The sequence below is a fragment of the Podarcis filfolensis genome (genome assembly GCF_964270895.1).
Source record: "Podarcis filfolensis genome assembly, chromosome: 1".
Taxonomy (NCBI): Eukaryota; Metazoa; Chordata; class Lepidosauria; order Squamata; family Lacertidae; genus Podarcis; species Podarcis filfolensis.
Window position 1 is genome coordinate 124,021,269 of NC_139604.1, and position 25,031 is coordinate 124,046,299.

Sequence of the window (25,031 nt, forward strand, 5' to 3'; positions counted from 1 at the left end):
GGCAGATATAACAATTAATGTTACTAGCCACCTTGAAATTCAAGGAACAGTAATACAGAAGGCCATAGAAATCTAATTTAATAAGCAACTCTTGCTGGCAACAGCAGATAAAGCTTTTTAAAACTGCTATTCTGCAGCTGCCTTTTTCAGGCAGAATTGAGGGTACAGTCTTCAAACCTTTCTGGAGCAGTGCTGATTAAGTCAGTTCTGAACTGAGAAACAGAATGTTAGTGGTTTATGAAGCACAGCTTTTAATGGGCCGGGGGGGGGGGGGAGCAGAGTAAAGCAGGCCATAATTTTCTCAAACATTGCCACCTTGTGGAATTTTGCTAATGCAACAATTGCCTGGTTGCGTAACTCTATTTTGATCTCTGGGCTGCAATGTGAAATTGTACAACCAATGAGTATTTGCACAATTTCAACGCAGTACAACTAAAGAATTAGCTTTCCCTTCTTGGGGTTTATTTTTTTGAGTGTGCTGGCTTGAAATCGCTTTTCAAAGGGTGCAGACTAAAAGGCACACCACACCATAGAATAGCACTTATTGCCAAGGTATTAATAAGGATAAGGATCAAGTGTCGACAAGTGATGGCCAATTCTCATGTACCCTCTTATAATACATCTTCTAACCTATATACATCTAACCTATAATACATCTTCCACAATTTTGGATCAAAGCTGCAGATACGCGTAGCCTGGAGAGGATAAGATTTAAGAGGAGTCATTATAGTGGTCTTCAAATAGCTGAAGGACTGCTGTGCAGAAGATGGAACAAACAGGTTCTCTGTTGCTTTATACAACATGACTACAGTGGTACCTCTGGTTACGAACGCTTCAGGTTATGAACGCTTCAGGTTACGAGCTCTGCTAACCCAGAGGTTGTGAACTTTGCCCCAGGATATGAATGGAAATCGTGCCCCAGAGGCGTGTGTGCAGCGGGAGGCCCCATTAGTGAAAGTGCACCTCAGGATAAGAATGGTTTCAGCTTAAGAATGGACCTCCGGAACAAATTAAGTTCGTAACCAGAGGTACCACTGTATAACCAGTAAACAGAAATTGCAGGGAAGCATGTTTCAGCTAAACATTAGGCAAAACTTCCATGTCAAATAGCTCTTACTGTTAGGAACAGACTTTCTTGGGAGGCAATGGGCTAACATTCACTGAGTGCATTTAAGTAGATGCTTAATGGTCACCTTCCAGGGACACTGCGGTTGCATCCTGCATTGTAGATCCTGCACTGAGCAGTGTATTGGATTAAATGGCATCCAAGTTCCCTTCCAGCTATACGATTCTGTTAAGTTGTGGGTGAACATATCAGAAGACACAGCGATTCTTCAAACAGCTCTTGTTTATTCACAGGCCAGAGCAGAACTGAGCTGAAGGGTTCAGCCAGCCTGCTTATATAGAGCTCCACTACAACGCAACTGTAACCACTTTCTGTAACTATCCAATCATTGAATGTCACTTTCAATCCCCTATTTGCATATGTGGACCTGAGTGAAAACTATCTACAGTATCCCCCTGCTGGCCCAGGGTGAGAACTTCAGTACATAACAGATTCCATAAAAATTAAATTTGTGAACGGGACTACTCCGTGATCAAGGTTTGATACATCCTGAACTAAAACGTTCATCATCTGGCAAATCCACAACAATCCTAAATTTCACACGCAGAAAGCTCATAACTGAATTTCCATTAGTTATAAAAAATAAAAATAATTTAGCTTTTAAAAGAACTTTTAAATCCATCTTCCCAAGCACAGTCTTTCTGCCCTGGCAGGTCTTCCATTTTTACCGCATATTTGGAATTCCAGTCTCGTTCAAAGAGAGCCCTCAGTTGCTCCTGTATTGTAGGGTTTCTCTTTGTGGCGTCTGCTGAAGACTGCTTGGCAACCAGTCCCACACCTGCCGTGATGCTGAAGTACTCTTCTGACCAGTTAGAAGTTCCTAGGGATATATAAAATGCAGAGTGTATATAAGGGTGCAATTTTAATTTATCTAGTCACCCCCCACCCCAAAAAAGCTCAAATTTCCCCGTTACAGCAAATGTATAAGACTTCTGGTTTCAAACAATTGAAAGCACTATTGCTAGAATATTCACTTGAAGCAAAAGCTGCAGAGTTGAAGGAAGAGGGAGAGGAAAGAGATTGAAACAGGCAGGATCTAGTGTCAAGAAAAACCCATAAGGACCCTCAAAACTAATGCGAATTACTAGGAGTGCTTTTTACCAGCTTATGGCTATTCTTGGACGTGGTGATTCATGCCCTGTAACCTCAAGACTTGATTATTGTAATGTGCTCTAGGGTGGAATCTAGACACATATTTAAAAATGCTTTTTTTAAAAAAAACTTTCTGAAAAATATATTGAATTTGCCATAAGTTCACCATCGCCATCTAGTGCCACATTTGTACATGCTTTTTTCTGGGGGGACGCAGGAGGACACATACCCCTAAACATTTTGTGAGTCTACGTTTGGCCTATTTGAGGGGCGGTATTTCAATATGAGTAGGAAAATGAGAGTACCCCTAAACATTTTTTTAGAAAAAAGCACTGCATTTGTATAATGCGCTTAAAATGTTATATTTGTAGCTGTATAGCTGACTTCTACGCAGACCACAATCTCTACCAGGCCACAACACTTACCAATATAGACTGCCTTGTCAGTCACCATATATTTGCTGTGATTCAGCCTTGCAAAGGGGATGTTTGTGTGATTTCCAACTGGAACAGTGAAGATTTTCTGGTAAGATGTAAATATAAAAACATGTCTACAATGAGTGGGAATTAAACACAGATGACTTTATGAGTTTCCAACAATTGCCTGCCTTTCCCAAGTAATGGAAATAAAATAGGAATAGCTTTTGGCTAAGCTAGAGTAGACTTTCCACTTCCATTCGCCAGTAAAAGAAAAAGGAAAAACCCACTGCTAAAAATTATAAGAGAGCTTTGCATTTAATAGTGCCTTTTGGGTGCACATCATCTCAATTGGCACAGATGAGGAGGGCGACAAAGATGGTCAGCTCTATGGGAAAGAAGACCTTTGAGGAAAGCTTGGAAGACTTTGTTGTATTCAGCCTGAAGAAGCACTCTTCAAACATAAAAAGAGTTGTCTCATAAAAGAGGGCAAATACTTGTTCTCTGCTATCGCAGATGGCAGGACTTCATCTAATGGGCTTGAGCTACCGGAGGATAGATTTTGGTTGAACTTTAGGAGAATCCTGGTTTGGCAATGGAACCAGTGGTTCCCTAGAGAGGACGTAGGCTCTTCATCACTGACGGTGCTTTTTCCCCAGGGCGTACTCAAAGGTACGCAGTACTAGCATCTATTTTGCTGTTGTTAAAAAGTGTGGCACTTAACTGTAATAACTTCATGGTAAGTACCTGCACCTCTTTTTCAAGGGAAAAAAAAGCACTGGTCACTGGATATCTTCAAGGAGAGACTAAATGGATGGCCAGCAAGACCTTCTGCCACTCTCTGATTCTGTCAGTGGCCTGTTAAGTTGTGGGCAAACATATCAGATGACACAGCGATTCTTCAAACAGCTCTTCTTTATTCTGAGGCCAGAACAGAACTGAACTGCAGAGCTCAGTCAGCCTGCTTATATAGAGCTCCAGAACAACGTAACTGTAGCAACTTTCTAAAACTATCCAATCGCTGAACGTCACTTTCGATCCTTCATTTGCATACAACTATCCAATCACTGAACCTCACTTTCGATCCTTCATTTGCATAACTATCTACAGTATCCCCCTGCTGGCCCAGGGTGAGAACTTCAGTACATAACATGGCCAAACCAAGACGGTTGTCCTGTCAAATGGTAAAGAGGTTTTTTTTACCACAGATCAGGTGGCCGTGACTGAATTGGTCATTTGTAGTGTCAAGCAGAGGTAGGCAACGTGGGGCCCTCCACTGCAACTCCCATGGCGGCATGGCTAATGAAAGAGGATGTATTTATTTCATAAAATTGATATACCACTTGCTTGTAGAAAAAAAAACTTCAATGTGGTTTACAAAAAAGAATGTTAGGCTAAAATATATGTGCAGAGACACTGTCTGTAGTCACTATCTGTATCATCCTGTCAAAGAGCAAGAATGATTTTAGTGCACATCATGTGGTAAAATTGCCATTTATATCAACACAGTGAAAACCCATATCAACACAGCTTTTTAACCTGGATGTACTACAGTACCAATGTGCTTTAAGCTCTTTTTTTTTTTTAAACCATTTTGGCTCTGCTACATGAGGAGGAATGGAAAACGATCCGTATTACTAATTTTAACCAAAATTTATTTTTTCTTCTTAACTGTGAGAAGAAATTTTTGTTTATTAAATTGTGGTTTATTTCCTGCTGGGGGGGGGACACACTTTAGGTTTAGCAATCTATAAGTTTGTTTACATTTTAAAATTTATTGGTAATTGGATTGTTGGCATTTGCCCAACATCATTGCTAATACCTAAGCTTACAGTTTTTACAGTAGGGAGAAATAACTTTTCAGCCCAATTCATCCTGAGATTTTCCCCCATCCAGCAATGTAACACTTCCTCTTTCCTTCTTATGGCATTAGCAGCACACACAAGACAAAAGTGCATTTGAGCATCACTTCCACTATTCCTATGGGAAGAGATCCTATATGGATAGGAAACAGAAGAAAAGCATTTTAAAACTGCAGTCCAGTTCTAGCCAGTGTAAATTTTTAAAAGTTGGCATTACAGGTGCAGAAAAAGCAACAGTCTGAGGATTGTCATGTTCACATTTGACACTATGATATATGACCCAGAAAAGACCCTTAAAACTTGGTGTACAAGCTACATAAGTCACTGTCAATACCAGGAACATGACACATGTGCATCTGTAAGGAGCCCATGGCCCAAAAGCATGCTTCTTTTACCACTTCGATTGTGATGTTGGCATGTTGATCACTAAGGACACTCAGTGACTCCAAGAAACGAAACATGGAAGAATCAGTATGGACCCAGCAGTTGATTAAAAGCCGTATGTGTATATTTTGGTGTAACGCCACACTTCTCAGAGCATTGTCGATGGGTGGCCAGTATCTACAAAAGCAACATTGTAATTAGTGAAGGTTGGACCATAAGGGCAAATGGGTACTGCCCCATTAACCTCAGTTTCAGCCCCTCACCTACCTGCCTTCTTACTTACAACCAAGCCAGAGGGTGGTACTAGCTGTCAGCTTCCTCCTCCTCCATCTCAGTTGCCCTTGTAGAACTTGGGAGGAGGATGGGAAGGAAACTATAATTCATTGGCTCTGCCTAGCATTGGCTCTGGCTCCACCTACTGTTGGCTTCCTGCCTTACACTTCACCAGTCCAAGTGAACAGCAGCCACAAACGCTTGTAAAACGATCAATGGGGAACTTTATAGACAGTAGAACTATTTGGTTTTGGGCTTCCTACTAAAGCAGAGAAGTAACAGCTTCTGGTGCTAGCTAGCTGTCTTTCACTACATTATTGTCCCATGAAGCCCAGGCTGACCTGCATTGCTTTTACAGTGCGACACCCCAAAACCTGTGTAATTTAGAGCTGATGGTGCAGGGAGCAGTCATACAACTAATTAAAGGTAAAGGTAAAGGGACCCCTGACCAGTCCAGTCGTGACCGACTCTGGGGTTGCGGTGCTCATCTCGCTTTATTGGCCGAGGGAGCCGGCGTACAGCTTCCGGGTCATGTGGCCAGCATGACTAAGCCGCTTCTGGCGAACCAGAGCAGCGCACGGAAACGCCATTTACCTTCCCGCTGGAGCGGTACCTATTTATCTACTTGCACTTTGATGTGCTTTCGAACTGCTAGGTTGGCAGGAGCAGGGACCGAGCAATGGACGCTCAACCAGTCGCGGGGATTCAAACCGCCAACCTTCTGATCAGCCAGTCCTAGGCTCTGTGGTTTAACCCACAGCGCCACCCGCGTCCCTATACAACTAATTAACATTTAGCTAAGAATATAAAAGGGTGCACATATATTCAGGTTTCACTTCATACCTTGGCGGGTGTCTGAAGCGGCTTGTAGGGAAGTAATCCATCATGGAGACATAGACAAATTTTTCTGCATCGTAGATAACATCGAGAACTGCCATGAGATCAAAGGTGCGACCCCCCGGACAAAAGGAAGCAGGAGAAGCCTAGAGCAAAGGAGAAGTTTAATTACTACATCATCTATTGATCCCCATGTTTTTTCAATGAGAATAAACATTTCCTACAGAAGGTTTCATTGTAAGCCTATGCACACTTACTAGAGAGTAAATCCCACTGAATTCAGTGGGGTTAATCTGAGGAAAACATGCTTAGGAACTGTCTGCTTACAGAAAAATAAGCTTCAGTGCTTGTTCCATTTAACTGCACTTCCAAAGGACTGTAGCTGTTGATATTGGTAGAATAATTGCTCGGCCATGGAGATGGGATGGTGGCGTTTGCTTCCCCAAGATCCCAGTAGGTTTTGAAGGTTTTCCAGAGATCCTTAGCTAAGCAGCTGCAGTTGCTGATCAAAACCCCCACTTCTTTCACCTGCAGAAAGAGAGAAACTGGAGACCAATATTCCAAACCAAACCTGGAAGAGGAAGAAACAAAGTGAGGTTTGGCCGAAGGGGTTGGCCTCTTTCCCTTGGCCTTTGTTCTCCCAGGCTGGGGGCAGGACGATAGCCACCCTGACCCAGGTGGGAGGCACCAGACCAGGTAAGCCTGCTTGGTTTCGCAAGTGTGGTTGTATATCTAGCAAGGGCATAAGTTTGAATGAAATCATAGAGCAAAATACAGAAAGCAGAAATGCCCTTTTACAAGTGCTGCAGAGCTCAGCAGTTCAACACCTCTGCAGTCACATAGCACAACCTGGATTCTGGGGATCATAACCTGGAGAGCTGCTGCCAGTCTGAGTAGGCAATACTAGGCTACATGGGCAACCAGCCTGACCACAAGGCAGCTTCCTATGATAATGTGTGTGAAATATTAGAACTCTTGAGTTCTCAGGAACTTGTCAGGGGTCACCCAAGTAGAGTAACCCCAGATACAGAAGAGCACTCTTGTACACTTAATAGTTGCATGAGAAGCTAGGCCTGTTTAAATTACCTCTTCTATAAAACTATTAAAGAACCCCTGCGCTCGCTCGCTCTTTACCTAATCACTCCATCTTCACGGAAAGAGCAGTAACAATGGACTAGCTTTCCTGAAGGATAAACCTGCCCACTAGAACTGATCTTTCTCCATAACATGCAACCATAGAGAGATGTTGAGTGTCTCTCAGATTTCAGCAGTGCCCTGTTTGACACTATAATTCAGTGCCCACCCACCACCCCATCTCTTGTACTCTTCTACAGCATTGTTTTGGCGCCCGTCTGCAGGGCAGCGCCCGGTGCAACTGCACCAGACGCCTCTGCTGCAAAGGTGCAATCTGAGGTCCCAAGTGGGTGTGACATTGGAGATCTGGGTGGACCAGAGCATTTGGGAAAGGAGAGTTAACCATACGGTATGGGGAAATAACAGCTGGGTGGGGGGCTTTGGGGAAATAGTGCAGGGGAAGGAATTAGGCAGTTTCCCCCCAATGCCATACTCCCAATCCAAACTGCCCTGCAACTAGTAGCGCTTTAAAAATTCAATTTGCACATCTACCACGTCATGTCAAGTTTGGCCCTTAGTTGGCACAGGATGACAGTGGCCCAAGAACCATAGCAATACCATGTGTGAATGGAGTGTGTACCCAGAATCCTGTTCAACACACAGCCAAGCTGGAGCAGTGCCTTGGCAGGCAACGTGGAAAGAGTCCCCCTCAAGGCAGAAAAATCTGAAAACCACTGACGTAGCGTAACAACTTGAGTGGCTATGGTTAGAAACAGAAATGTAGGACAAGCTCGTTTGCATCTTTAGATAGATAGTATAAGACTAACGAAATGTTCCGACAGCTGGAAGGAAGGAAGATAACTGAGCTTGGCCAGGTAATAAGTTTTTATGTTCTCCCCAAATAAAATCACCTGTCTTAACAGAACTGGTTCTCAGGATGTTTCCGCGCAAATTTTGTCTTCTTGTTAAGTATTGTGAACTCAGTCTCCCCACTCCCACCCCTGTGCCGCTTCAGCTTAATAGCCTTAAATCTCTCACCTGAGTCAGGGCTCTCCAGTCTATGTTGGCACTACCAAGAAATACGTATTTCATGTCTACAATCCAGAATTTGGTGTGCATAACACCTTGGGTGAGCTGTCCAAAATTAATCCTTTTTATGTGGGCTCCTATGGAAAAAATGTTGTTGTTTTTTAAGAGATCAAAGAACTGTTTCTTGAGATGCTCTCAAGCCGTAACACACATTTACTTCACTGGAAGCCCTTATACAAATTCACTAAATACCCCCACAGAGTTGTGGGCCTGAGGCACGTAGTAAGACTGTTGATCTCAGAAGGATCTGGAAACCAAGCCTTATGAGGAACAGTTGACGGCGTTGGGTATGTTTAGCCTGGAGAAGAAGACACTGAGAGGAGCTATGATGGTGATCTTCAAATATCTCAAGGGCAGCCACATGGAGGATGGAGCAAGCTTGTTTTCTCCTGCTCCAGATTCAAGAGAGATTCTGACTAAACATCACGAAGAACTATCTGATAGTAAGAGCGGTTGGACAGAGGAATGGACCCCCTTGCGGGGAGTCTCTCCTTCCTTGGAGGTTTTTAAGCAGATGTTGGATGGCCATCTGCCATGTATGATCTAGTTGAGATTCCTGTAGAGTGTTGAACTAGATAACCCTCGTGGTCCCTTCCAACTCCACAATTATATGTTTCCACGATTCTATGAAATATAATAACAAAACAGCAACTAGCATTCAGAGTCATCATGACTAGGAGGCTTCATTTAGTTCCCTCTTTGCTCACCTTTTGGTGTGCAACAAAGATATGGCAGTTTTAAGAGGCCCTGCAGTTTAACACTTGTGTATTAATTCTTGTGTAAGATTTTTAGTTGCTGGATTTTATGTTGTTTCAGTGGGAGTGGGGGGGGGGTCATAAGCATTTTATGACTGTTTTCATGTTGTTTGCTGTTGGGGGGGGGCTGCTCTGCCAAAAGGCAGAATAGAAGTATTTTAATAAACAGTTACCTCTTTTCTCCAGGACTTCAAGATCAGTTGAATGTTTAGCCTTAGATGGCACACTTGTTGCAATAAAGACAGACACATTCTTCAGAAGCAGGCTTTCGAATTTCTTGAGAACATCTTCACCCTACAGAAGGCAAATCACTTACTTGTATCGGACGAGGGGTGGCACATGCCAAATTCTGCATGGGAAATATCCCCCCAGATCAGGGGGTGCGAGACTGGTTGGTTTGTCAACAACATGGTGGTAAAGTCTTCCCATCCTTTAAAATGCTGCCTACACACAGCTGCTGATTTTATTATTATTACCGTATTTTTTGCCCTATAGGACGCACTTTTTCCCCTCCAAAAATGAAGGGGAAATGTGTGTGCGTTCTATGGGGCGAATGCAGGCTTTCACTGAAGCCTGGAGAGTGAGAGGGCGCACCGACCCCTCTCGCTCTTCAGGAAGCTATCCGCAAGCCTTGGGAGCCCGCGGGAGTTCCCGCCAGTCTCCCAAGGCTTGCGGAGAGCTGCCTGCATTCCAAAGCCCAGGGTGCGCTGAGTAGCGCGCCCGGGGCTTCGGGCAGATATCCGCAAGCCTGGGGAGACCGGCGCGACTTCCTGTCGGGCTCCCTAGGCTTGCAGATAGCAGCCTGTTCTGGGGGCTGGGGTCGGGGGTCCCAGCCCCGCGCCTGGGGGGGAAAATAATTTCCCCCCCCCTTTATTTCCCCCCCAAAAAAACTAGGTGCGCCCTATGGGCCGGTGCGCCCTATGGGGCGAAAAATACGGTATTATTAAAAAACAACCCTTTCTTATCTCACCTGCTTAGACGATGTGTCATTTACTCCAAGGTCTTCTCCAGTCAAGCTCCAATAATAAGAAGCCACATGAATGCTTTCCTGGGTTATATTTAACAACTCCATCCATGCTTGGTATAAAGGCTTTGCAGCACTGCTGTTTGGTCCATAAGGCATGTCCCAAGGAAGGCTTTCCACTAGCTGGAAACTGCAAGAGGGAAGGGGTAGCAGAATACTTTGCAGTCAAAACAGTTGCCGCCAAGACAACCTGAGCTAAGTCTCCAATTCACAGGGTAGACTTCAGGGTGAGAGAAAAGCTTGGTAACATTTTTTCTGAATTAGCCAGATCTGCATAATAATATCAGACCAACCAGTCTTCCAAATTGTTTTCAAAATGGCTTGTGTAAAAGGCAAGATGTCGAGTCCCCTTGCCAGATTTTTATTTTACTTTTAGCTGCCTTAAAACAAAAAAAGCAGTAGTGGAAGATAGAATCACCCTTCTAGCGTGTGCATGCTTGGTGTGCTAAATGTGTGCTAAAGAGCCAGTTCAGGAGTTCAGTGATGCATTCCAGCCACTCAGGGAGGGAGCAAAACAAGGGAGGGAGCAAAACAATTCCTCTGCTCTCTCTCTGTGTGTGTGTGTGTGTGTGTGTGTGTGTGTGTGTGTGTGTGTGTTTCCAGGCTTTCTGCCTGCCTGGATGTGTGTGCCTGCCTGCCTGCCAATTTTTGTGTGTCATAAGCATAGCAAGAGTTGGTGTGCACGTCAATGGGTTGGCGGCGGCCATCTTTGGCACACGGCCATCAGAGGGGTGGCCAACCCTCAAAACATCCCTCAGGCTGAAAAGGTTTGGCCACCCTTGACTGAAGGAATTTGCATACCACCCTTCGTAAACATTTATTCCAGGGTAATTTACAAATGAACAGGATAATATAGAAAAGATGCCCTTTGGCTTAGTAACAGACATGCTGTCTGCTGCCTCAGATTGAAAGAAATGTGTTGTTCCGCTTGTGTCAGACAGTTTCTGGCTGCTCACACACAGGACAAGGGCTGAGGCCCAGTGGCAGAAGATCTGCTGGCACACAGAAGATTCCATACTCAACCCCTGGGACCTCTAGGTATGGCTAGGAATGTTCTCATCTAAAACCCTGGAGAGCCACTTCCATTGTCAGTGTAGACTGAGCTAGATGAAGCAATGGTCTGACTCCGTATATGGTAGCTTCCTATGTTCCAGGCTTTGCAATTATGCCAAAATTAACCTATCACATCCAAATTAGAGAAGGAAGGAGTATGTAAAACAAATTCATTCCAACATAGGTGACAGTTGTAATTTTGCTCAGTTCCTTTATTCAATCACATACACTTTTCCCTATAATGAGTGAGTTTGTGTCCGTGTGTGTTTAGGACAGTATCTCTATTATAAATTGGTATTGATTTGTATTGACTAGGAGAAGAGGGCCTTCTCTGTGGTGGCCCCCTTTCTGTGGACTTACTTCTGCCTTGAACTTGTACAGTCCCAACACTTTTGGATGCTCCAGTGACTTTTGAAGACATATATCTGTTCCCAGGTCATTTCTGTGAGGTAGGACTGCCATACGTCTCGATTTTCCTAGACATTATTGGGATTTCAAAGGCAGAGAGAATTTCCAAAAGGTGGCACTTTGTCCTGAATCTCAGGGAAGTCAATCGAAAAATCATGGGATTTTTTGGGGTGTTTTTATTTTTAAAAAGATCAACAACTTTCGGGGTGTCCTGTTTTTTACTTTTTGAAATATGGCAACCCTATGTGGGGTGGAATTATGCTGCTTTTGCCCTGGATCACTGTTGTATCTTAGTTTTCAAAGATTTTAACACTGCTTTAATGTGTTTAATGAAGGGTTGTGTATTTTCTTTTGTCTTGGGATGCTCTATGAAAGTCAATATGCAAATACCTAAATAAACACGACAATTTAAAAAATAAAATAAAGTAATATTACATACTGTATCAGGCACATTCACAACACTTACATTTTAAAAAGAGAAAGATGGTGGCTACTAGCCACAGCAAGTGTGGGAGTGGTTGCCGGAACCACATAACACCGGTCCTGAGAGATCTGCATTGGCTCCCAGTACGTTTCCAAGCACAATTCAAAGTTTTGGTGATGACCTTTAAAGCCCTAAACGGCCTTGGCCCAGTATATCTGAAGGAGCGTCTCCACCCCCATCGTTCAGCCCAGACTCTGAGATCCAGCGCCAAGGGCCTTCTGGCAGTTCCCTCATTGAGAGAAGTGAGGTTACAGGTTACTACCAACGGCCTTCTTGGTAGTGGCACCCGCCCTGTGGAACGTCCTCCCTTCAGAGGTGAAGGAAATAAGCAGCTATCTTATCTTTAAAAGACATCTGAAGGCAGCCCTGTTTAGGGAAGTTTTTAATATTTAATGCTGTACTGTTTTTAACACTCGATTGGAAGCCGCCCAGAGTGGCTGGGGAAACTCAGCCAGATGGGCGGGGTATAAATAATACACCACCATCATCATCATCATCATCATCATCATCATTATTATTATTATTATTATTATTATTATTATTATTCCACGCTCAAAGGCAGTGTGGCTCTGACTGCCAGTGGGTGGGAACTGCAAATAGGGAGAGTGCTGTTCCTTTTTGTGAGCTTTCCATAGGTATCTGGTTGGCCACTGTGAGAACAGGATGCTGGACTAAATAGGCCACTGGCCTCATCCTGCAGGGGCACTTCTTATGCTGGGACCAAAAAAGGCACTGGAAACACACACCCCCCCCCCAAAAAAAACCCTCTTTGCTTGTCTTACTTGCATGAATCATTGCATCTAGGGCTGCTGTCCATCTCAATCACTCTGTCTCTTTCTGTGTTTCGGTCGTCATTATTGTGGGTGTTGAGAACCCCGTCTTCCTCTCCCGGAGAAACTGCAGTGGAGGGTTTCATGACATGAATTCTTATCACAAACAGAAGCCCAGCCGCTGCAAGCAGTCCAAACACCTGGAACATGGAAAGAACGCGCATGAAATGTTGTCTGGCAGCACTCCTCCGAGCCAGTAGTGATGTATGGAAGTGAGAGCTGGACCATCAAGAAGGCTGATCGCCGAAGAATTGATGCTTTTGAATTATGATGCTGGAGGAGACTCTTGAGAGTCCCATGGATCAAACCTATCCATTCTTAAGGAAATCAGCCTTGAGTGCTCACTGGAAGGACAGATCGTGAAGCTGAGGCTCCAATACTTTGGCCACCTCATGAGAAGAGAAGACTCCCTGGAAAAGACCCTGATGTTGGGAAAGATGGAGGGCACAAGGAGAAGGGGACGACAGAGGACGAGATGGTTGGACAGTGTTCTCGAAGCTACCAGCATGAGTTTGACTAAACTGTGGGAGGCAGTGGAAGACAGGAGTGCCTGGTGTGCTCTGGTCCACGGGGTCACGAAGAGTCGGACACGACTAAACGACTAAACAACGACAACAACAAATGAAAGATGGAGGAGGGACAAAAGAGCCTTGCCTTGAACAGCCCAATAACATTCTGGTACTGCTGAGATTTAAATCAGGGATCTTGTAACTCCTGCTCTTAACCACACCAGCTCCTGAGATTGAGTAGCCTTTTGGCAATGTCTATTAGCCCATAAGAAGGTTAGAGTGTGAATCTGTTCCTTCATAGGTTTTATATAGTTAAGTATATCAAATTCAGGATTTTGATTCTATTCCTTTGGTACACACATAATCCATCCTTTTACCACATTTGCAATTTGGGGAGGGAGAGAATGGATTTAAGTCTCATTTCAGTTCTCAAGCTCAAAACCAGTTTCATTTATTAAACAGAGTGAAACTCTGCTAACCATCCGCCTGTGTCATATAGCAGGTGGATGAGACTTCCTCTTTATATTTTCATCACAGTGCGGTTATAATAAAGTACAGGGAAATGTCAGCGCAGCCCATCTGCTGGGCTGGAAGCAAAACATTTTGCTGCCTGAGGAGGACCAGCAAACGGTGCCCCCTCTCCCCGCAAACCAAAGTGTATGGTACTCAAGGTTAGGTGGGTTATTTTGGCACCTGAGGCAGAAAACTCCACAAACACCTCTCCCGGGAAGTAAAAAATAAATAACTAACAATTTGCTGGGCTTTCATTAAACAACCAGAATAGGCAACCTGAGGCAGCCAGGCCACTTCACAGCGACCAATGGCAGAGGCAGCCCTGCCACCCAGATCAGATGATTCTGCTTGGTCTCTAAATTTGCTTGCACCTCCATTCCTTTCCCTTTTGTATTATGCTAGCTAGACTGGGAGCCTGTGGGCAAGGACTGTCTTTTAAAAAATGTTAAATGCTTTATCCATAGTAGAAGTACATAGGAAGCTACCTTATACCACTGGTCAGTATTGTCTACACTGACTGGCAGCAGCTTTCGGACACAGACTCCAGCACTGGGGTATGGCCCTTCTCCACTGACCTACAGCCCTTCTAAGTAGTAGCAGTAGTTGCAGTAGAAGTAATCTCTTTTGGGGAGGTCATCAACCATTACTGATCTCCATGAGGCAACATTTAGACCCCAGGTTAAACATCCTTAATTTCTTCAACATTTCATCATGGGCCCTGTTTGGGCTAACATTTGCTGTACTATTCAGACATCAATTCCTGACATCAGATAATATATACCCCCTTTGTCATGTACTGGCTGGATGCAGAGGAATGAGGCACCAGCTGGGGAACCCCCAAGGGAAGAAGACTCAGAGCCCAGGGGTTGGTGGTGGGACGATGGGTGTGCAGAGGGAGAAGAGCTGGAGGAAGAGGCGTCAGAAGCTGAAGAGGTCACGGGGCGTAGTGAGCAGGGAGAGTCTGTGTCAGATCAAAGTCCAGAATCAGAAGCAGGAGAGGAGGGAGGTCAATAGGCAGAGATGAATCAGGCCAGTGATGAAGCCAAGGTGTTGTCCCCCTCCTGCTGTGACAAGCTCCCCTTCCCTTGGGTCTCCCAGAACCAGAAAAGGTATGAAGAGGGAGGAACAGAGGCAGACGTGCCGGCGGAGTCTCAGATTGCTTGGGAAGGACCCGGGAGAGGAGGCGGCTTAGGCAGCTATGGAAAGGTGAGGACCTTCAGTCTCCATAACTGCTTCATAGGGGCAAGACTTATGAGGAAGAGTTGCTGTGCTCATTAGACTGGGCACTCCTGAGCAACCTTGTTTCTTCTAGTAAAGCGTTGACTTCAATCACTCCGTGTGTTTTATTGCTGACCCATGCTTGACACCCTTCACTGTGTAGCCTGAAGGTTGCTTCATCCTGTTCTATGACAACTCAGTAACAGGATTGTCCTTGAATGATGGTCAAGAGTCCAAGAGGAACCTGACACTGAAAGACTGGAGGGGACATTCACCAACCTATTCCCACCCCTCTCTGACCACCCTTCTCTGCTGGCTGATGACTGGAGTGAAGGAACCAGTTTTGAAGTACTGTACAACCCTCCTAAAGACTTGACACGGAGGGTTCTATTCTTCTACCACAGGACTAAGATTCTGTCTTAGTCAAGCTAATTCAGAGAGACATTTATTCACCGCCCAGTAGGTGCAACTTGGTTTTATTCTGGTACTTACCACATTAATGCACGTTTGCTCGCTTGGGTGCAATTTCAAATAAAAGGGCCTGTTTGTCCTCAGTGGGTTCATTGGGGCGTGTTTCATGATCTATAACACAGAAACGCATGGCAAGGAACTGGAAGAAATAGAGTGAATGGCTTCAGTGCTCCCAGAAAGTCTACTACAGATGAAATTGCCTTATGCAGAGTCAGATAGTTGCTCCATTTAGCCCAGGGATGGGGGATCTGTGGTCATCCAGGTGTTGTTGGACCCCAACACCCATCAGCCCACAGACAATATGACCAATGTTCAAGGACAATGGGAATGTCCCAGGGAATTGTCCCAGGACAATATGACCAATGTTCAGGGACAATGGCAGCTGGAATCCAGCAACCTCTGCAAGGTTCAACACACCACAGGTTCTCCACCAGATCTACCTCAGCTGTCAACAGTTCTCCAAGGTCTCATGCTGGGGGTCTTTCCCAGGACCTGCTATCTAAGACCCCCTTCATTAAGAGACTAGGGACTGATTTTCTGCACACAAAGACATGCCCTCTGTTACTGAGCATCCCAACCCAAACCATCTCTTACCTTCACTAGTGCATTTAAGTAATCAGTGACCAATTGTCTCCCAATCATTCAAAAATGCTCACCGTCTTAGGTCGTTCCAGCTAGAAGTCTTTCTACCTCCTTCAGAGGAGCAAGTAACACTCTGCTACTGCTTGAGCGGGGTTTAATGAACTGGCCACAAGCTGTGCGTGTTGCTTTTCCTCCCCCACAGTGCCACAAGCGGAACTTCCCCTTTCAAACCAGAATTTCACAGCTGCTAGATTTGAATAATAGAGACTGTCTGGTAAAGGCTATCTGTGCTACACACACTGCCTCAAGAAGTGAATAGTTTCGCATTAAATCTCTCCAAAAATGTCAGGCATCACTCCCCTTAAGTGTATATACTATTGTAATCTCTGGTCAAACAGGTTACAATAATAGTAATAATAATAATAATTTATTATTTATACTCCGCCCATCTGGCTGGGCTTCCCCAGCCACTCTGGGCGGTTTCCAACAAAATATTAAAATACAGTATATTATTTTGAGCGGGTTTCTGAAAGGCTGCAAAAACCTGCTTGCCAGAGTACTTTGTGGGATGAGAATGACCGCTCCCCGCTTAAAACGGGGGGCGCCCTTTGCGTGGACGCGTGCAGCCCCTAGATCTGCAGCGGCTCCAACAGCATAGGCTTGGCTTTGCCTTCCCTCAGGTGAGATACCTGGAGGTCTCCGCCTACCTCAGTCAGTTGTCCAATCCCACCTGGGGGAAGCGTTGCCAAGGAGACCAGGCCAGGTAGGGGAGGGATTACCTGCCCACACAATAGAGGGAGGATCTTACCTGGGAATCCTCACTTGGCTCCAGAGCTTCTTCGGGAAGGACGTCGCTGGACTTCCTCGCTCCAAAGGTAAGCCTGGGGCCTTTTGGCCTCCCCCCCCCCCGTAACAGGGTTCCCAAAGGATAGTGGGGGGGGGAATAGATTTCAGGACACCCCTTTTGAAAGGGGATCCTTTTCCCTAGGCGGGCCCGGATGCCCCAGAGTGCTGGGTGGTGGCACGGGGGCCCCTCTGGCTGCCCCCCATGCCTGCGGGGGCGTGTGGGCCACGGGGAGGGGAGGCAACGCCACACGCGGCCCCTCCCCTTCCCCCGCCAGGCCTGGCGGCCCTGGGGTGTGGCGGGTGGTAGCAGAGGGGGTCCCCGGTCACCCCCCAGGGCCTCGGTGGCCTCCAGGCGGCCTTTTTAGGCCACAGGGAGTCCCGCCGATAAACACCACAAGCAAGTCATAGCACTTTGCACAAACAGGGGAGGACGTAATTTGCCTCTTGAGGCACCCCTTTGCAATGCCCACGTTTGATGCCGTCTAGCAAAAGCTGGTTTTCAGCAAGATCCCTAATCAGTGCTCGATCTGGAAGAGAGCATGAAGCCAGTGTAGGAGTTTAAGGAGTGGGGAAGGAATCGGGCAGCAGGGTGATGAATAGAAATGACACAATAGAAGGCTAGAAAGGAAATCAGTAGTCAGGGGGAAGAGTTCAACAAGTAGGACCTGCAACAAAATGTTGCAGTGTGGAATACTTCTTCTGTTCAGGGTCCCAGCCATCCATCCCCCTTTCAAGAATACTCCATTCCATTCCGCCTCACCCTCAGATTGCCTCCCCCCCCCCGCCCCATCGACATGTGAACACTGAGCATGCTCTGTTCTCTTCAAACTGATTTTTCGCTCCCCCATCCATTGCTTTTCACCCCCAACTTCATCATAATTCTGCAACCTTCCTCTTGGGAAGCCCTCAAGGTTGTGGAGCAGGGCCAGTCAGGAGTGTGGCGGCTTGGGGAGAGGATGCAAAGCTTAGAGAAAGCCCTGGGGACCAGATAGGGAGGCCTGGAGTTCTGTGCTTGTTCCCTGAACCTGAGGTTCTCCACTCTTGTATCAAAGGATAAGGCCATCATAGTCATCTAAGCCTTCCCCCAAATTTACATTTGATCCAGGTTGGCTGTGCTCCCAAAACTGAGGTGTATATATTTTTTTCCCTTTTTCACCCTTTCCCTGACGTTTACAGTGGTACCTCGGGTTACAAACGCTTCAGGTTACATACGCTTCAGGTTACAGACTCTGCTAACCCAGAAATATTACCTCGGGTTAAGAACTTTGCTTCAGGATGAGAACAGAAATCATGCGGCGGCGGCGCGGCGGCAGCGGGAGGCCCCATTAGCTAAAGTGGTGCTTCAGGTTAAGAACAGTTTCAGGTTAAGAACGGACCTCTGGAACAAATTAAGTTCTTAACCCGAGGTACCACTGTATTTCAATTTATTAAAATTAAGTCTTAAAAGGACTTGAGAAAACATTTTTGGAGATGAAAGAAAACCTCTCGTGGAAAACAAAAAAGAATGATTTATTATAGCAAATTTATGATAAAATTATATAAAATAACAATTTATTTTGTTTTTAAAGACATCCACAACATCACCTTGGAACAAAAATATACAGATAAGTTGCCTATCAACCAAATGAAATAAATTACCATTTTTTAAAAAAAAAAAAGAAAAAATAAGGGAGGATGGGAAATGCCCCACTATGTACGAATTGATGGGGGTATTCCGGATTAAAATTATACAGAGTATTTCAAGAGAGGGTGTGGAAACGAAAGAAAAGACAAGTCACTGAAACAGTTTTGAATTATACAAAGTTGAATTTCTGCTGTACAGCCCAGCTTGCATTTGTGTCGCATGCAGATGGAATGAATGACTCCATGAACAGTTTGTGTGTGTTTCTGAACAGCAGAAAATGATTTCAGCAGCATAACAACAGCATATAGTTAGGCACAATTCAGCAAGGGGCACATCAGAAAGTGAACAGGTAGTTAATGTACATTTTACAGCTGCAATGTATACATTTGCTGGATTCAAAATAAAAGAGAAAGACCTCGCATCAGTTTACCAATATCAGTAGCATCTTTGCACTCATACACTTTTATTTTTATTTTTAAAGTAGGTCATCTGTAAACGTTTTCTTTAACTCATTGAAGGATGAGGTTGGGGGCCATTCACACATTATGGGTTTTAGGTGTACACCTAAGACCTGTTAAGTGCATCCCAAAATAACAAAGTGTGCGAGAGGAAAAGAGGAGAATAGGTGTACCATGCTAATACAATCAGTGCACGCTCCCGTGACAAACCTTATTTTGCCTGTAATGTGTGAAGATTCCCCACCCCCCAGCTGATTTGCAGGTCAAGTTTTCTCAGGTTCATCAACACAAGCCAATTCCACTTCCAACCTCCCCCAAATGGACATGTTTGGTCACTGAACCTGTGAACAAAGCTCCTGAATGTATCCTGGAGGTGGAACCCTGCAGGGTGAGTGAATCTCAAACATCTTGGGCTCATCATCTAGGCACATGCCGAATTGTTGGAAGAGAGTGTTTTGAACTTTTGCAAAGACTTTGACCTGGTTAAAAATGGTCCTGCGAATTGCCACTTAATTCAGCTTTGTCGTCATCAACAGCATGAGAGTGACAGGCTGCACATTATATGCTCAATGCAACCAGGTGCGCTCACTCTCTCGCTCTCAGATATATACATCCATTCCATCATTATGAACAACAAGAATGTAACATGTCAACATACCCAAAATAAAACTCACTCCCCCCCCCAACATATAGAACCAAGCTCAGTTTTCAGAAAGAATCCTGAGGCAAACTGATACCCACCTCACCACTTAATTTCAACGGGATATGGGCTTTTTATTTCTCTGAAAACTTACGAGCCAAAGATAGATGTTTAGCATAAACATTTGAAGAAGAAGAAAACAGAGCATGACAATACACGTGAAAACAGGAAGGGGTCATTGAGCCAATGGATTAACCCCAAGACACTCTAGGAAAGAAAGAAAGCACAAAAGTTGAAACCCTAAAGTAAATAGGATCTGGACTACTCAAGAAGTATCAGGACGAAGACTTAACAAAGAGTATGCAGCATAAAACTGGAGATTTGTATATGTCAGAGGGACCCAAAGCTGGACAGAGTTTAGAGTCATAAGGTTTCCGCTTTGGCATTACTACATGTGACAATTTAATACAGCCCAGACTGCAGGCCCTGTTTGGATTAACCTATAATGCAATGTGCAGTAGGAAAACACAGTGGATCACCCTTTGCCACCCAGATGCTAGAGTACAGGGAATATCCACAAGTAAATGTAGTATCTGCCTAGCATGTGTGCACAAAAAAATACCTCACATTTAGACCTGAATGACAGGACCACTGCCCAGATTTTATTTTTTTTAAAAAGGTAAACTACAGTGTAGTTTGGGTCTACATCTGTAGACCCTATGAAAGCATTACAACCCATGTGGGACTATCCAAGAGGTTGACAGATACTATCCTCCTTCCCTAAGTGTGTTCTAAGCTTGTTCAAACTAAGCCTGTGTTAAAAAAAATAATACAGCATTATATTAAGAGAGAATCACATTTAGACTTGGTGTTGGCAAACACAAGAGTTGTGTTGCATCTCTGTTTGATCATGGGGAAGAACTGGGGAAGTGAAACGATGGTGTGATCCAGCCACCTCCTCCGGGTTTGCTCATTATTTCAAAGTCCTGGAATAATGTCCTGGAATATATTACTGAATAACTTGATCAAGGGGGAGGCAAAAAAAAAAAAATATCTCAGCCTAAAAAACCAAGTGGATACAGACAAGCATTGCCCAGGTTACAGCCTCTTCTCAGTCTCTTGTGGAACAACCCAGTCTGAAGTAGGTCTTTAGGTGAATTTGATGTGCTCCACCATTCCCATGTGGTTTATTGATTTCACAGACAGGAACAAATCGGCTGACCACATGCCAAGATCAACGGTTGACATCTCCTCAACGTGGCTGGATGCACCCTAAGCTGAGTTGGCAAACACCACCGATCCACACCATATATTCAAAGCACATGGCTTCTCCCAAAGAACCCTGGGAACTGCAGTTTGATGGGAACCGTACCTCTGGAAAGGGTAAAACTACAATTCCCAGGAATCTTTGGTGAAAAGCATGCCCTTTAAATGTATGGTGTGGATTTGACCTAAATAACTGAATGTGTAACTTGCTGGGTCCTTCTGTAAATAGAAAGAGCTTTGGAAACCTTTACTGCTATGTCTCTACAGCAATGACAGCATTCTAAGTTACACAACCAACTGATCTAAGAAAGACACATGCCATAAAACTAAAACCAGTTAGACATCATGGATCTTCCACAACCCGTTAGAGAAACACAGGGAGGCTGCATATGTTGTTCTCTTGCCAGACCACTTTGCCTCCTGCCATCTTATAGCATTGTTTTAAACAAATTCCATTTAATAGACTAGCCTTCTTCTCTACTGAATACAGCCACTATCCCCAGGCCCACATTACCAGTAGGTTTCCACCTACAACAACAACCACCACAACCCCCTTTCCTAACCCCCATCTACAGCAACTGGGGATCATCAGACTAACAGCGCCCCTCCCCCAGAAAATCATTCAGTTTCATTCATTTTCAAAAAGATGGACACGAGATCTACCCCGGCAGCGTTAAGACATTTTGCGTACAATTTCACAGACTTAGGATGAATACATGAAACCTACTGCTTCATAAATAGCTATTGCAGGTCTGTATGTACAGTCCTCTGTATCACTCTGGCAAGTGATGAAGGGAATTTGACTCCACATTTGCACCTTGTCAGGAACCCAACCAGACCGGGGAGTAGTGAAATTCTCCTTGTCAACTGCCAGGGCCATGCAGATAACCTGTTTGTTAACCAAGCAACACAACAAAGTAACCTAGCAAACAGTCGTTAGGATAAAGAGCATTACCTCTTTGCAAATGCCCAAGATGTTCTGACTGTAATTGCTTAGATTTCCTGTCTTCTCTCCTTACCCACATAAGTCCCATAAGAGATGGGGGTTAAGTATACATAACTGGGGGAGAACCCGAGGCTACAGAAGTCAGTTCTAAAAAGAATTATCTTTCTACCACCAGAAATCATAGATGGTGCTGGTTTGCATCATTAGTCCACCTAGCTTAGCCTTCCCCAGACTTCCAGATGTTTTAGCCTACAACACCCATCAACCCCCAGGAGTTGTAACACAAAATGTCTGCAGAGCATTGGGTTGGGAAAGGGCAAGCTAGTTCAGTACTGCCTTTTTCACAATAAAGACACACGCTCCTTCCTTATTTTATTTTTTTAGCTACTTAGGCAAAAGAGGAATTTTGTAATAGAAAAAAATTTCACTGGCATCTCCATAAGTGCAGCCCCCTCCCAGTCAGCAAGCACTAATTTGGCAAGTGGGAGTGGGAAATAATGAATTTTTAAAATTATTATTATTATTTTAAAAATTGTGTTTTTATCAGCATACACCTCAGAATTGCTGCAAAACTATCCTTGGCCTTATCTGAGATTGTATTGGTGGAAGTATAAGATCATTTCAATAATACTGTACTTAAAAGCCAGCCACTTAACTCACTTAATTCTTACTAGCCAGAAGGGCTCACATATCTGGATTCAACTGTCACAGCGTGGCCACAGGGCTTGAAGTAAACTGAGGTTCCAGCTGTTTGTGCGTGTTGCAGGGAGAGAGCGAGAGCAATACATTCACCATTACAGATTGCCCGGATTTGCCAGCTCAAATTCCCCGTTCATCTTGCTAGGAATGCTTGACACAACATACAAAATAGGAGCAAATAAGGTAACAGAGACAACACGAGGGTGAACTCTGAACCCACCTATGGAAACCCCAGGTGGGATGCTTCTAAGACGGACTCCCGAAATCCACATTCATGCGATCAACGTAAGGCAGTAAAAAGTTGGAATCTCACCACGATTTGCGGCAACTTTCATTATTGCCAGCCTGAATTTTGGGGAGACCAGGGGAATTGCAGAAGGTGCCGTGCCTGCGATCGGTGATCTCGCTGCCAAATGACTGACAAGCTGGCCATTTGCTAGAGCACAAAAGAGTAGCCCAGGGTCTTGCTGGCTCAACAGAGATGCATGAGAGCACCCAAGGAAGTTGGAGGCAACACAAGACAATCCTCAATCTGCACCCCTCCATCTCTATTAAGGAGGCCTCCATTTAGCATGCCTCGCAGGGTGAGGAACGAGGCTCAGGACAGGATTCCTATGCATGTCAATGAGATTTAGAAGCACAGGATGGTGAGTTATGATCAAAACCTTAATTGCTCACACATGGAATACTCAATTCTTTAGCGCCTTCAGAATTCTATGCAGTAAACAGGAGACTTTGTGGACTGCATTAAAAACACATTTTGACCACCCGAAAACTTAGTTATGAAACAACTGCCATGAAATAGTACAAATTTGGCAACTTCACTATACAAAATCCTGACCTTGTGACTAATTTGCCGCCTCCTCTGCACCTGAATTTCTCCCCCCCCCCCCGTCTTATACTGATTACAATAAGGGAATCAAAAATGCAAACTTAATCACTGCCTCTCCATCATCTGTACTCTTTATTACTCATTCCCAGTGGAATCATAAAAGCTGTGTGATTGGAAGCGGAATGATTCAATGTCATCTTGGTTTCCTTTTTGGAGATGTTTGCAAGTTAACTGCTCTTGGATCTCTGAAAGGAAAAGGGAAAAAAAAGACTTCCACGGTGCATTGCTCAGCTGACAAGCGTGAGGGGGGGGGGGAATCAGTTTTGGGTGAACCATTTAACGATTTGTATTTAAAATTAAATATAGAGCAACAGCCAGCCCGTGCCCCCAAAAGGTACATTTTCAAAACGGAGCCTCTATACAACTAAAACAGACAGCTATAAACAGGCTAAATACAGTAACATATCAGAGCTTCGGCAGTACAGAGTGAAGAATACGCAAAGCCTGTTTGCTATGGCACATTGGAGAAATTATGCATCGCTTGCTTTCTGTTAAAAAAAAACAAAACCAGAGTCTGCCTCTGTGCCGAGTATGTGCTGTTCCACAGTGCTAGTCCATTCATTTTTTTCCCTTCCAAAAGGCATATACATAAGCCTGCCACTCATGCTCACACAGCAGAGATTGTACCTTTTCATTTTCTTTTCTTTTGTGCAATGTGTTAGCAATCTAAACAACTGCTCCACACGGACTTGCCCACAACCACTCGTACACAATACTAACACCACGGCAAATTACATACAAGAGGAAAAGCGATAGAAAACTTTCTTGCTAGATCACGTATTTCTCCCCATCCGGAACAAACGTAGCATCCTGCAGGCTAGCAGAGCCAAAGTTTGATTTCTGCACGTAATTTCTCTTCTTGACAGGAGACAACGCCTCCAACATGGACCCGGAAATGTTGTTAGCAGTCCTGATTTTAGCAGCCACAGACTGTGTTGCAGCAGAAGACATTTTGTTATTGGCGAGCACATCCAAGTTTCCACTTGGGTCAATGATGGCATTTATAACTGCAGAAAAGAGGGAGAGAAAGCCAAGTGAGACTTAAGATGGATTTATAGGGCTACAGGGCTACACATTCTCATTCATTCTCTCTCTCTCTCTCTCTCTCTCTCTCTCTCTCCACTCAATGCTAACCCCCTGTTACTTCACACTTGATGGCTGGCAGTCAAGCAGATGAATGGCTTCTATTTTATTTTGTTTGTTAAGTATTATCTGTTTTATCGCTTTATTATTATTATTATTATTATTATTATTATTATTATTATTATCCTGTGGGGAGCCGCCCAGAGTGGCTGGGGAGGCCCAACCAGAAGGGAAGGGTATAAATATCATCATCATCATCATTTCCAAAACAATGCCAGGTGATATAAAACCTGGAATGCAGGGAATTGGGCAGCAGGGGGCGCTATAATAATATAATAATAATTTATTATTTATACCACGCCTATCTGGCTGGGTTTCCCCAGCCTCTCTGGGCGGCTCCCAACAAAATATTAATGATAATAATAAATAAAAAGCAATAAAACATCAAACATTAAAAACTTCCCTAAACAGGGCTGCCTTCAGATGTCTTCTAAAAGTCAGATAGTTGTTTATTTCATTGACATCTGATGGGAGGGCGTTCCACAGGGAGGGTGCCACTACCAAGAAGGCCCCGCTG

At 44.5% G+C, this 25,031-nt stretch overlaps 2 protein-coding genes across 12 annotated transcripts in view; both read right to left on the minus strand.

Annotated features, from left to right (window-relative positions):
* Nucleotides 1-1,330: 1,330 nt before the first annotated feature.
* PLD4 (phospholipase D family member 4) lies at nucleotides 1,331-16,325 on the minus strand. 3 transcript variants are annotated; one of them, XM_083615556.1, is made up of 11 exons: nucleotides 16,013-16,325; nucleotides 15,443-15,529; nucleotides 12,660-12,847; nucleotides 9,879-10,062; nucleotides 9,082-9,202; nucleotides 8,103-8,230; nucleotides 6,318-6,518; nucleotides 5,997-6,136; nucleotides 4,892-5,057; nucleotides 2,644-2,740; nucleotides 1,331-1,946 (listed from the first exon to the last, which is right to left on the minus strand). In XM_083615556.1, exons 1-11 carry the CDS (start codon nucleotides 16,058-16,060, stop codon nucleotides 1,720-1,722), a joined length of 1,587 nt encoding a protein of 528 aa, XP_083471682.1. In that variant the 5' UTR covers nucleotides 16,061-16,325; the 3' UTR covers nucleotides 1,331-1,719. The 3 variants fall into 3 exon arrangements, with proteins under 3 accessions (XP_083471682.1, XP_083471681.1, XP_083471683.1); XM_083615555.1 differs by having other exon boundaries at nucleotides 15,440-15,529; XM_083615557.1 differs by having other exon boundaries at nucleotides 15,440-15,529; nucleotides 16,075-16,324.
* A 2,009-nt stretch (nucleotides 16,326-18,334) lies between these two features.
* The window catches only part of CEP170B (centrosomal protein 170B), an 85,509-nt gene continuing 78,812 nt past the window's right edge, over nucleotides 18,335-25,031 (minus strand). For all 9 annotated transcript variants that reach the window (XM_083609886.1, XM_083609880.1, XM_083609887.1 and 6 more), the window contains one exon: nucleotides 18,335-24,378. In XM_083609886.1, coding sequence (XP_083466012.1) covers nucleotides 24,140-24,378 — 239 coding nt within the window. In that variant the 3' untranslated portion in view covers nucleotides 18,335-24,139. The remainder of the gene's footprint in view (nucleotides 24,379-25,031) is intronic.

Coding starts and splice junctions, on each gene's coding strand:
- PLD4 (XM_083615555.1), bottom strand. CDS start 16,060: ATGATTGGGAGACAATTGGTCACTGATTACTTAAATGCACTAGTGAAG. Junction 15,530..16,012: donor ACTTAAATGCACTAGTGAAG/GTAAGAGATGGT, acceptor TCTGTGTTATAG/ATCATGAAACACGCCCCAAT. Junction 1,947..2,643: donor TGACAAGGCAGTCTATATTG/GTAAGTGTTGTG, acceptor ATATATCCCTAG/GAACTTCTAACTGGTCAGAA.